Genomic DNA, 13098 nt, shown 5'->3' with positions numbered 1-13098 from the left:
ATCCAAATAATTAAGGCTTCCACACACACACCCCCAAGTGCTGCCAAGTAAGAACTTTTGCTGGCAACTTTTCTTAATACAGAGGAAGTAGTAAGGTGTTGCTGCAGCATTGTGCAACTGAATGATGCAGATTAAAAACACTACAAAATTAATTATTTTTATTGTTTTCCAGTATGGGGTAAAAAAAAAAAAAAGCAGCATACTGAAAGGTCCACTGATCCAATTTAATTTTCTCAGTCTATCACCATGTAAACACTTGAATTCACTATAACATAAAAGTATGCGTGTTTGTTGCAAGAGCAGAACCCTCACTCCCACACAAATTGTAAAACCACTCATTTATACATAACTTAGACATTTAGTAGTATTCCCACAGGACTACTGTTTTCTTGCCTAGGGATGCCTGCTTTCAGAAGGCCCTGTTTTCATGGCTAATGGGTACTATCTTCTGCTATTACAAGTGATAGAGCCTCTTTAGGCTAATAAGACCTATTACTAGTGACTCAGACACTAGGAATACCTCCATATACATTTCCGACTCCTGAGGCTCAGACAGCATGGTATTTTAGTTAGTCTCAGTCCAGTTCATGTGACAGATGTCAGAAAACACAGCCTGTCCTGTCAGTCTGCTTCTTTCCTAAGGAAGCTGTCACATTCCCAGAGACCTAACAGCCTTTTGGAAATGCTTTTGAATCACTAAGGAAGATCCTCACCCCTAACAAAAATCTTTCAAGTTTGATGAGAAGACTCATCACCATCCTGCCCAAGCCCAAGGATGCAATCTTCTGCTCATACTGTTGGGTGCAAGCTATAGCCACCCCTGCTCTCCTAATTTATTTTGTGTCACAGCAGCAGTTTACAATGTCTCATGAGAAAACAAACAAGCCAAGGAGCTTCCTTTCCCAAGACATGTTTGACAGAACTTGCTTGTCCAAGAACATCTGACACAGGCAGACTGTTTTTAAAACCATCCTCCTGCCCCTTCTGCCACGCTGACCAAACTCAATGGCTTAGAAAGCTGAAGTTGCATCAAAAAAGAGAGTTTAAGTGAGTATGTGTATTGGCTTGATGCTGTTATAAGGACAAAGGAACCGAGATGTTCAGAGCATACTTGGTTATTTCACTCCTAGGAGCACAGGGTAAGGAACCATTTTACAGCATGCATCCCACAGTTACTGCCAAGTGGTTTCAGTTGCGATGAAGGAGAAGGTTCATAGGCCTCATCTGCCCTCCTTAGCACACCTGGAATCTTTGCTGACACCAGGGGGTGTTGGAGACAGCAAGGAGGCAGGACCTGGCCTCTCAGCATACCTTGGTACTGAGCTTCAGCTACAGACTCCACACATGCACCCTGAACGACTTGCCCAATGCTGTCATTTGGGTTTACAGCTGCCTATCTTCATTTCCACATATGTCACTGCCGCTACGTCTCAGACCAGTCTTAGGACTGCTGAGTAGTCATGCAGTTTTTCTGTGCATCCCATTCATCAGAGCAATCAAGTCCAGTTGCCCTGAGCCACACTAAATGATGTTTGAGCAACTAAGCTGCCCTAGACACACTGCAGGAACCGCCTCACAGCTCCCAGAATTTCTTCATACCTGCAACATAGGGCTTGTGAAATCTGCATAGACAAATGCCTTCCAGCCCATCTCACTGTTGAGGAACATCCCCGTCCTCCTCTCACACAACAGCGGAAAAGGCTTGCTCAGGACATTCCTCATAGTGGTCATCACCACTCTTATGCACAAAAAATAAAGCAAAATCTCAAACCAGATACACTACTCCTCTAATGCAATGCGGATCATGGAATGTGATGTGTCGTCGTTTAAAGTAGAGGTTACAGTAGAAGATTTGCATCATTAATAACGTAAGACACGTGAATTCCTGGTCTGCATAGGAAACACAAAGCAAGGATTGGTATCTACTGTTTGCAGATTTCATAGGAGTTCTGGATGTCCCACAATTAGAGGTGAAGACAACTGCACAGGGAAGTAGTCAACATCAACAGAGCTAGACTAGTTGGTAGATCCCGCTGCTTACCTGTTTAGCATGCAAAATAGTGGAATTCCCACTGAAAAAAATCACCCGTCAAATTCCAACCTAACTTCTTGGAACTAGGCCAAAGTAAACCACCCAGTGCCAGAGGAAGAAGAGGTGCCAAACTCTACTTTTATACTACTTAAGACTCCAAAGCAACCAGAAACGTCATCAGTGATGTTTCACCTGCTCAGGTGCCTTGACAAACCGTCTCCACATATTATTTGCTGATCAGATTTTATTTTCCCTCCACAATATGAAATATAATTACTACAACCTTCAGCCCAGCCAGTATGAATATATGGCAAGAAGTGTCACTGGGCCAGTGCATTTCACTTTCACATTTCCTGCCATATATTTATACTGACTGGGCTGAGGAGTGCAGGAATCAGAATATCTATTGATATAGATCTATTGATCAGCTATCACTTGATCTTCTCAGATACACCACTACTCCTAAGAATCTGGAGTCGTGGCTGACCTAAAATGCTACTTCTGCAGGAATCAGTCTTCCTTCAAGAGAGGAAACTGCTGTCTCCCAAGAGCTGAACTGAAGCAGTTCTCATCACACTTATTAGCACAAGCAAACATCCACTGTCATAATTTTAAAGTAACGGGCTACAGAGGCCACATCCTGAGCTCATGACTGGAAGATACATGATGAGCACATGAAGAACATAAGGAGAAGTTTAAAAACATTTCTTACTGACTATGGTAATTTGAGACAGTATTTCCTACTGATGTCTGGAGGACTGCTCTGTGGGTTAGTTCAAGTAACTCTCTTCCTCTGAGAACTAACTAAACATGAAGAAACAGTGCTGTCAAAACATTAGCACCTGATAGTATCCTCTGAACTCCTCTCCTGTGTCTCATCAACTCACAGTTCACATTTTATCTGTCAAGCTGGAACAGACTGTAGTTCTGGTAGTTCTGTGTTTTAAGACAAGGCAGATATGCACCAGCATCAGACTGCAGTTACTCAGTCAAATGACACACTGCCTAAATAGATAATGCACTGGCTAAAGAAAGAGCATGTGGAGAGGCAGAAGCTGTTACCTGTGGATGGAGAGGGAAAAGTATCCACAGAATGAAAAAGCTCCTCGCTGTTTTCAGAGCTGTGTGGAGGCAGAAAGTGCTCTGCTAGGTCACAAACAGACGGTAGGTCCAATATGCTGCTCTCCTCTGAGTGATGACTTGGTGATGTCTCTTTTCCTTCCATAGTCCCACTGCAGAGACACAAATGCGACTGAGCTGGGTTTTTAGAGCATGAAAATCTCAGCAGGAGTCAACACCAATGATCGGGCATTTTAGCACTGCTTTATGAGCTGAGAGAAGCTGTTCTACCATATTCCTACTTCACTTAAGAAAATAAGAGCAAATTTAAAGATGCAAAGGAAGAACAACAGCAAAACCCATAGACAACAGCCCTCAGCCCTAACTAGGATAACCAGGAGGCCACAACAAATCTGGCTTTTCTAGAGGCTTCCCAGAAGTACAGATTCAGGCCCTAAAACCAGAAAGCTCTGGAGACTATTCCCTTCAGGGTATCTTATGTGTGCAATTTAAAAGGAAACATGTTCTAGAGGGTCCCTTTCCACTGATGCTTCTAGAAGTCACAAGTTAAACTCATCCCTCCTAGCTCAGTTCATGAAGTTCATCATGCTCACTAGCAGAAAGAAAGAGCATCTTAAAACTTGGTAGTCTCAATCTCACAGGGATGGCAAGGATTTCCTGGTGTGGAGACACTAGGGCAGCTGTGTTGTATACCCTGTGAACAGCACTTTGGAAAGCTGTGGTTGAAGCATCCCCACATCCCAACACCCTTCTCTTGAGCTTTCTCAACCAGTCCACCACTACAGAGGGCAGGAACACATAGCTGGGTGGAGAGCAGGACAGGGCGGGTACCACCCAGCTCTGCATCAAGGGCCACACTGGACGGGCAACTCTTTTGGAGAGGATGAAACTAAAGTGTTCCAGTCCAGCAGCTCCAAGCACAGCCACACAAGTGTCTGGGGCAGGAGAGGAGTGAAAGGCAAAAACTTGGTGGGGCACGAGGTCACAGAATGACAGAGAGTGCAAGCACGAATCCTTGGGCTGAGGCATGATTAGCACTGACTCGTTAAGAGAGGCTCTCAAGGAAAGACATCTGCAAGGAAAGATGCAGAAGAGCCCCAAACACCCTCAGTTTTCACCCGATACCTCAGCCACTAGCCTTTGGCCACCCTGTATAACTCCCTGTAAGGCAGCTGAGACTCTCCACGAACAGTAAAGGCTCTGAGCAGAGCACTGCTGTACTCCAGCTCATGCCTCTAGCAATACCAAATAGAAGAGGAATTGACCCAGTATCCTGGTTTGAGCTGGAATAGTTAATTTTTTTTCTAGTAGCTGGTATAGTGTTATGTCTTGGGATTCAGTATGAGAAGAATGTTGATAACACACTGATGTTTCCAGTTGTTGCTAAGTAGTGTGTATACTAGGTCAAGGATTTTTCAGCTTCTCATGCCCAGCCAGCAAGAAGGCTGGAGGGGCACAAGAAGTTGGGAGGGGACACAGCCAGGGCAGCTGACCTAAACTGGCCCAAGGGCTATTCCATACCATGTGACATCATGCCCAGTATATAAACTGGGGGGGAGCTGGCCTGGGGGGATCACTGCTCAGGAACTAACTGGGCATCGGTCAGTGAGTGGTGAGCAATTGCATTGTGCATCACTTGTTTTGTATATTCCAATCCTTTTATTATTATTGCCATTTTATTATTGTTATTATTATCATTTTTTTTTTCCTTTCTGTTCTGTTGAACTGTTCTTATCTCAACCCACAAGTTTTACCTTTTTCCTTCCGATTCTCTCCCCCATCCCACTGTGGGTGGGGGGAGTGAGTGAGCAGCTGTTTGGTGCTTAGTTGTTGGCTGGGGTTAAACCACGACACTCAGTCCTTACTGCAAGGACGTATGCCAGAAGGACTTTCAGGCAGGAGCTTCACTTAAACACCCACTGGGCACTGATGATGAGATTGAGTGTGGTAAATGTGAGCTGACATCGTGGTTTTTCACCTTACTCAAGTAACTGATTAAGCTTTTCATGGAAAAAACATGGACAGAACAAGACTGCTTCTTGTGAAATGTGAATTTAGTTCCCAGCTCTTCCAGAGACTCCAGGGGATTTTGTGCAAGTTTGTTCCTTCATCTGTTTTGTCTACTTATATGCAATAAAAAAAAGCAGATTGTGGCTACCTGTGCTGCCCCCTCAACCAGCTGTATCCTTCTGCTATTTTGGTAAAGAGTTATCACTCTCTACAGTGAGCGACAGAAGAACCAGGTCCAGTGGTCAGGCAATGGCTTGGGACCCTGCAGGCTCACATTTATTTCCTCTTCTATAAAACTAAGAAGGCAACACACTCTTACCTCAGGGGTACTGTCAGTGAGGAATGTTACAGCCACAGGGGCCAAAGAAATCCCTAGAAGGGATTAGTACTGAAAAATGAAGTAAATACGCCCATGCAGATTTTTTAAAAAACACACACCATTCCTTAGGTGCTTCTATGTTGAGTAAACTTGTAGCTAAGATTCACCTCTGACCTTTGCAGAATGCTGACTAACTCGCTAATGAACAAAGTGGAGATGTTGGCTGTGATACAGGAGGAGACCAGCTGCCTTGCCTTGGAGGGACAGGCAAGGTCAGAGCATTCACAGAAAGTTTCCAGGAAAAATACGAGTGGAATACTGAAAACAAAACAAAGTATACAACCCTCTGCTGCCCAACAGTCACTTCAGAGAGAAGTTTCTCCTCCATTGCTCTTCATGTCCCGAAACACAGATGATCTCTGTGTAAGGAACACAGAGAAGGAGAAGCTTTCCTCAAATACTGTCTTCATGATTTGTGCTGCTTTTTAAGTATATGAATATTTTAAAAGAACAAAACTGCCTATTTCAGTCCTTGGTTTGGGAAAAAAAAAACAAACCAACCCACACCAAAAACCCAACCAATGCTATCCCTCCAAGGGCAAGTGGGAGATTATAACAAGAGGAGCTGCTGCTGTGGTAAGGCTGTCATTAATACGGGCTGCTGTGATCCTGGCTGCCTCTGCCTGCTGCCTGTGCCGGCCTCCTTCCTCGTACTGCCACAACAGGGCTAACAACATATGCAGCCAGGTGAGGATCAGGTTCAGATAAAACAAATCACCTTTTTTAAAAAACAAACAAACAAAAAAACCGTTTCCCTTGGATCAGCTCCCTCTAGTCCTAACTCAAGTATACAGCAGTCCTACTCCCAAAACTGATGGTGAGACTCGTTTCTGAGGATAAGCAAGACCTCAGCTCAGCCCTGTGCCTTCAGGCACATGAAAGAGACACAATATTATGCCTGTGCCATACCTGGGAACAGCACTGATGCGGAAGCAGTCCGCTTGGACAGAGTCTGGGAGCAAACAGTCTGTTACTGCTTCAGGATCCCCTCCTCCTTCCTTTGTGGTTTGTCAATCCCAGCTTCCTGGAATGAAACAAACAGGTCAGTTACATGCTTTGCATCAGCTGATCGGGCTGACAGACAGTGTGACCTTTCAAAGCACATATGCCAGCTGATGTCAACAGTCAGTCATCACATAATACCACTGCTTATTGGGTCTGGCACAGAGAAAAGTTTTTTCTAGAAATCAGTAACAGCACATCTAGTAATGCCCTTGAATCTTTTGACAGCAATGGAGACCTCCTGGAAAGGGGTTGGTACACTCTAGATATAAAGCCAAGATTTTCTTTACAAGAAGCTGCCAGATTGGCTGCTTATTCAAAACCCGTAAAGCAGAGAAGTGAATTACAGCTGCCATCCTTTCCTCCCTCTTGCGGAGGAGCAGGTATTTCTCCAACAGGTTTATCTAGCGGTGCTTTGACGCCAACACTGATAGCCTGTGCTGCGTCAAACCTCAACCAGGAAATGTGTTTTAAGACAGCTACATAACTCAGTGTGTGGAGCAAGCCACAGGCCCACGAAACCCAAATCCTGTTTCCCACCCTCTACTACCACCTCATTATTTTCCATGAGCAACCAGGACAAACATACTTGCAGGGAAAAACTGCATTTTCCTCCAGGCCACCCTTGAACTGCTGGCGCTGCGCTGCAACCAGGAATTTCGCAAATGCATGCTGCCCTGCTCAACTGGTTCTGGAAGGTGCAGGGGAGGGGGTTCTTCTCCTCTCAGCCTTGTTTCTTGCCCCCTTTCCTGCAGGCAGAGACGTGTTATTTCAATAACGGCTCCCTTGGCACCGAAGGGAAACAAGAGCAACATAGAGCAGTCCCCCCCAAAAGCCAGAGCCTTGCCATGGCTGCTGCCTCTGCCCCCCCGCCGCTTTCTGAGGAGAAAAGCAGGCTGCAGCACCCCACGGAGAGCAAAACATTAGGGGAAAGCCAAAAGTATGCCCGGGCTGCCCCGGGCCGGGCCGTACCCCCAAGCCCCCCCTCAGGCCCTCCTCCCCGCTGCTGAACTGGAGATGACGGGCCCGGGCAGGGCCCTCCCGCTCCGACGCCGCCGGCCGCCATGTCGACAACGGGCGAGGTGAAGCGGGGAGAGCCATCTTGGCTGCGGGCAGGCGCGGCCGGACGGGCCGCGGGCACGGCGCTGCGGAGTGGGGTTGGGGGGACGGCGAAGCCCACGCTGACACGGACCCGGGCGGCAACGGCAGACGAGGCCCATCGGAGCCGGCGAGAGCGTCTGCGCGGGCGGCGGGTCCGCCCCTGGGGGCGGCTGGACCGGGCCCCCCCGCGGGGCTGCGGGCGGGCTTTGTGCGGGGAGAAATATGGCGGGGGGAGGGGAATATCAAAGCTCTTTTCGGTCAGGTTTTCCTCAAGGCACATTTAACTTGGTTTTAATTCTGTGAATTCAGAGGGGAGAGGTTTTGTTGCCCCCACCCCTCACCTGGGCGAGGCGAGGCAGCAGTGGGGCGGCCTGCGGCACCACCCTGTGCCTGCACACGGGTTTTGTCTTGGCCCCCTCAGGACTTGGTCGTTTTCCACCGCCACTGTATGAGCCCCGACCCAAGGCACAGCCCTGAAAAGACATCCTGAGACACTGCCACCGGCGGAGGTCAGGGAGCACCCCCTTTTATTGTCTGGGAAGGCAGGCAGGGAGGAATGCTGCTGGCCTGCCTGCCGGGGAGAAGTGCTGCCAGGGGAGAGCTGGCTATACTTCTTGGCACACGTGCCACCAGGGAGACTGGGAAGGAGCTGGTATTTTTTTCCAAGAGCCTTTGGACTGCGAAGTTACTGGTGGTAAACTGATGTGTTTAGAAGGAAGTCGTTAAAAGGGAGAAAATAAATTCAAAGTCTTGTGGCTGCCAAGAGGGCTTTGTTTTTCTCCCAGGTGAGCTGGCTCAAGCAGGGGAAGGTTCCCACAGGGAGAGCCTTTGAGTCTGCTTTTCAGGCACAGCAGCTGTGACTCTGCCTTGCACTTACAGCCTCCCTCGAGCCAGGCCTAGGCTTTTGGGATCACCACACAAGTAGAGATGCAAACCTAGCCACCTCCTGGGCTGTAACTAAACTGAGACACTGCTCTAGTGCCAGGCTACCACTTGCCATTCACTGTCTGTCCCCAAGAACTACCCATCCCTCGGGGCTGGAGCTGAGCTGGGGAATGCAAAACATCAGTGGACCTGCTTTATTTAGCTATGGAAGCACATGCAATATTACAGCATCCAGAAATCGGACATCTCTGTGATTTTACCCCACTGGATCATCCCAAGTCTCTGCCATTAGAAAAACTCTGGCAGTGGGGAACACCGCTGGTAGGTACTGGTGGCTCCTGGAAAAGCAAGGAGCTCCAGCAATCAGAACTGACAAGGAAGCCATAGTGCTTATTAACAAACATCTCCAGCTTACCAGTTTCCATTTGTCATGTTAGGTGGGCAACCAATCTTTGAACTTACTTTCATTTCCCTCCTCTCCCTGACCAGAAGGGAGAGGTCCTGTGCCTTCCTGACAGAGCAGTGCACTCCCCTGGTCCTCCTGCCGTTGTAATCTACACTCTTTACCTTTATTCCTTATGGACTGCATTATCAGCAAAAAGATTACATTTGCGTACAGTATTTAGGGCAAGTCTGTAAGTGCGTACTATGCTCCTTTTTTTTATCAGTGTGTTAATGTTAGCACATAATAAAACTACACCAGCAGCCATGTCTGAAGTTGGTTAAAGCGGAAGGTACACGAAAACCAGGAAACACAGAATTAAACCCCACATTTGACATTTACCAAAGGTCAAACTACTGAGAGTTACACATGGAGAAAAGGAAATACATTTTCTGACTACTGCAGCTCTGTTGCAATGCGAGTTTTCGGAGTGTTGACAGTCTCAGGGCCAGAGTCTTAAGCTGTATGGTTTCATGTCATTGAAGCTAATATGTATCTGCCGACTTACCATTTTAAAAACTTAATGCATAACATGAAGAAAACAAGTCTGTCGTCATAAACAGCAGAACTAGCAAGTTTATGTCTTTTCAGTCCTTTCCCACTGTCACACCACAAGGGAGCTACTCTGTCTACTCACTTCCTTCTTTCACAATAGCTAGAAGTGAATTTAGTACAATGAAAACAGAGTAACAGCTGAATAGCTTCTATTCAGCAGGAAGTGCCCAGGGCAGAAGGGATGATAAGGAGACACAAACAAGGTTGATTTTCTCACTGTTGAATTATACAAAGATTGTTCTGTTGTTTAATAGAAATGATTAAACCAAACTTTGTAGTTTGCATACTTAAGTGTTTTGAGTTCACTTCCTCACAATGAACTAGCCCCTTCTTCTCAAAACTGAAAGCAAGAAAGAATATCAGTATATTTAAATGTATTATTTGCATGCGTTTTACTTCCCAGTTCTAGAGACTGTTACTAAAACGGATGGAGAATCAGGCTGTACTGGATTCCCATTCTGAAGTTTCCCCAAGCTCTGCAGACAGTGCTTTACTGGCCTCTGCTCTGCAAAAGCCTCTTGCAGTTACCCAGGAATGAGTGTTTTTAGGCTTCAGGCAAGCCAATATGAGAAACAGCTCTTCGAACCCATGAAATGAGAAACTGCAACTTGGCAACTCATTTCCACTCCTTCCAGACTAGTGAGGTTTGCTGGTGGTACTCCAAATAGCAAAAGGCAGAGGAAGGCTGGAAGAAAAGCTCTTTTCCACCACCCCACCACCCCATAAAAGGTAAGACACCTGGCATTCTCAAGTAACTTTTTGCATGATCATCATCCCTTCACCTATAGCTGTGTCCTTTGTGTGCACACCATAATACAGGATGGAAAGTGCAGCTCAGCTGCAGAGACAAAAGATATAAAAGCTTCATTATGACAGCAGACACACAAGGAGCATCTCCAAGCTCCCTGGTCTAGGTGTATTATCCATCCTGATTCCTACCAAGGCCAGACCTGGGTTAGCATACTTGGGGGAATATACTTGCTTACCTGGAAAAAGAACCCAAATCGTACCTGTGCAACTGCCCCCCCAAAAGGGTTTGGTTGCCCTAAAACTCATTGATTTATATGTTAGCTGTTCGGATAAAGGGTATTACTAGTCCCCCCACATTTGCCGCAGTTAAGTTTCCAGGACCACATAAAAACACATTGTGTGTTTCATGTTTTGCCACATCAAAGGCAGTCATTCAAACCAGCAAACCTCCTTCTAAAGGGTCAGTTCCACTTAAACTGAAGTAACCCTCCTTGTCATTACTATCTCCAACCAGTGATACCTGCAGGGCTAATGCCTTGCAGAGTTTGGACTGAACTATCACAGAGCACTTACTGCTGATTCAGGTTCCTGGTTAACACTAAGGTCAATGTATAAGCTATCTTACTTGTCCTTCTCATGCATAGTCAAGTAGGCATCTGCCAAGTTACCCCAACCCCATAAAATGTACTCTGGTAACTGTAGTTCTCTTCCAGATAGGTTAAGGTTACGAACAGCAAGCAGTTGTCTACATTACAAAAAGCGGGTCAGCCAGGCATCTGAAAAATTCTTGGCCTTCTCTTCCCTGGCTGTAAGACAAGTAATGCTTTTTGCTTCCTCCTTCAGTAACTAGGAGTTTAAGCCTTTTGCTGGCTGCAGTCAACACCCTAAAATACATGAGGTTTCAAAGACCAAATGTTATTTCTGCTGTACCACATAGCAGTAAATTGACTTCTGTTTTTTTTCCCCTCCTGTGAATCTGTTGCAGTGGGTCTGCCAGCAGTATCTGACTTTTTAAGGTGCCACTTCTAAACTCAACGTGAAATCATGGTAGGCAGTTCATGTATTAATATGTCTTGGAATTTTGTGATTTCAGGAGAAACTCGCTCTCTCTTCAAAAAGTAGTTTTCTGTGGCAAAGGATTGAAAATGTGAATGTTGGGGATATTCCAGTACAAGCAGGAGCCAAATTTTTTTTTCTTACAATGCTGTACCAAATCCTGACTCTCTCCTTTGAGAGCCTTTGCTGGAATGGGCACAGAAGCATGGCTCCTACCTCTCTGATTGATACCACCTCTCTTCTTTTTTGGGCTACCCCCTTTGCATCTGCTGCTGCTTGAATCCACTTTGAAGGAAAGTTTTTTAGGATGCTAACACTATTATTCTTGTTCTGCTTAAGCTTTTAGCACAGTAGATGCAGATGTAGGGCTCTGTGGGGCCTCATGTCCTCCCTACAAAGAGCCCTTCTGCATCACCGTTCACTAACCATAAAACAAAAACATTATGTGATCAAGGATAGACATGAAGCACACTAACTTAGCTCTCATCTTGCACCTAAGCACAACTTGGGTCTGTCTTAACTAGCATTGTATTTCCTTCTTCCAGACTTCCCCTCTTGCAATGTATTTCTATTTAAGTCTCCACATCCATGTGCTTCACTTGCATTCCTGCTACCCACTGATTTTGTACATCCTAATTGCTCTGCCTGTGCCTGTGACACAGCTGCTGCCCAATGGCAATCCTGCACTTTGCAGCCATGATGAAGGAAGCACATAGAAATAGCAGAGATATTTGGAGTAACAGGACAGGTCTTATTGAGGCTCATCTCCCAGTCTCTCTTTGGGGCAAAATAACCCTTTAAGCATTGGTTTATCCTCTGCTGTTTATCCCCTTTCATTCTTATTTCTACCCTATGAACCGTCTCTTCAGCTTCTTAGTCACCGTACACACCAGCCAGCAACTGGACTCCTTTAATTCTGGCAGGGAGTGTGTGTCTGAGTTTCCAGTTCTTGTACTCCTGGGATCTGGATGGAAATTGTTACAGCTGGACCTACGTATGTCTATACACACATAAATATCCACCAAGGATTCGTCATGTTCTCATACTGCTGGGCCTTTAGGGAATTTCCAAAAGATGCTTCCAGCCTTGCTTGAAGTAAATAGTCCCAGGAGAACAGGAAATAAAGTCTGGCTTCTCGTCTGGATTTTCCAGCGCCTGATATAGTACCGAGGTCCAGCAAAAGTATCAACTGTAGTATTCATGCATTTCTCTCCACTAGAATTCCTCCAGTGCTAAAAGGGGGCTCCAGTCCTGCAAGTGGGGTTATGATGAATGAAGTGAAACTGAAGGCCAGAGAGCATGGAGTGCTGGAAGAAAATCACCTTCTGCTCACATACATTATCTGCTCCCCCAGCAGTTCTCTCCACTGTATTGCTTCATAGAGCTTCTAACTAGTTTTTGCAGTTGTCAGCATATCATTTGACCTTAACTGAGTTCTCATTCATAAGGCATAGGATTGACAGTGGCTTTGGTATTAATTTTACACATCAATTCTAGGAGAGCATTTTTATAACTTAAAATGGAGGCTCCATTCTGATCGCATTCAGTGTATCTTGATTTGAGACGACAGTCTTACTACCTGCCCCGTACATTATGGTGGGGTGGGTTGGGGCTTTGGGGGGGGGGGGGGAGGGTTGGAGTAGTTACACTTTTTCCCATAATTTCTTTTTATGAGGTTATGGCTGCTAAAATCTGGCCCTCTGCTAACGTCTGTTTAAGAAATATCCACTTCTAGTGCCTGCACACTGGCTGAGTCATAGCTAAAGGACTAAAGCCCACCAAAAGCCAGGTGTGTATCAGTGCCCC

General features: G+C 46.0%; 1 protein-coding gene across 9 annotated transcripts in view; it reads right to left on the bottom strand.

Annotated features, from left to right (window-relative positions):
• The window catches only part of SHLD1 (shieldin complex subunit 1), an 84599-nt gene that overhangs the window by 43210 nt on the left and 28291 nt on the right, over positions 1-13098 (bottom strand). For 6 of the 9 annotated variants that reach the window (XM_041125572.1, XM_041125571.1, XM_030023545.2 and 3 more), the window contains 3 exons: positions 7093-7252; positions 6411-6525; positions 3095-3264 (listed from right to left, as the gene is read on the bottom strand). In XM_041125572.1, the coding sequence (XP_040981506.1) occupies positions 3095-3257 (163 nt within the window). In that variant the 5' untranslated portion in view covers positions 3258-3264; positions 6411-6525; positions 7093-7252. Of the gene's footprint in view, positions 1-3094; positions 3265-6410; positions 6526-7092; positions 7253-7408; positions 7664-7695; positions 7808-13098 lie in introns of those variants that run through there. The other 3 variants (XM_030023546.2, XM_041125575.1, XM_030023544.2) reach the window with 3 other exon arrangements.

The sequence above is a fragment of the Aquila chrysaetos genome, chromosome 8 (genome assembly GCF_900496995.4).
Source record: "Aquila chrysaetos chrysaetos chromosome 8, bAquChr1.4, whole genome shotgun sequence".
In the NCBI taxonomy this organism is placed as follows: Eukaryota; Metazoa; Chordata; class Aves; order Accipitriformes; family Accipitridae; genus Aquila; species Aquila chrysaetos.
This window is presented reverse-complemented; position numbering and strand designations above follow the sequence as displayed.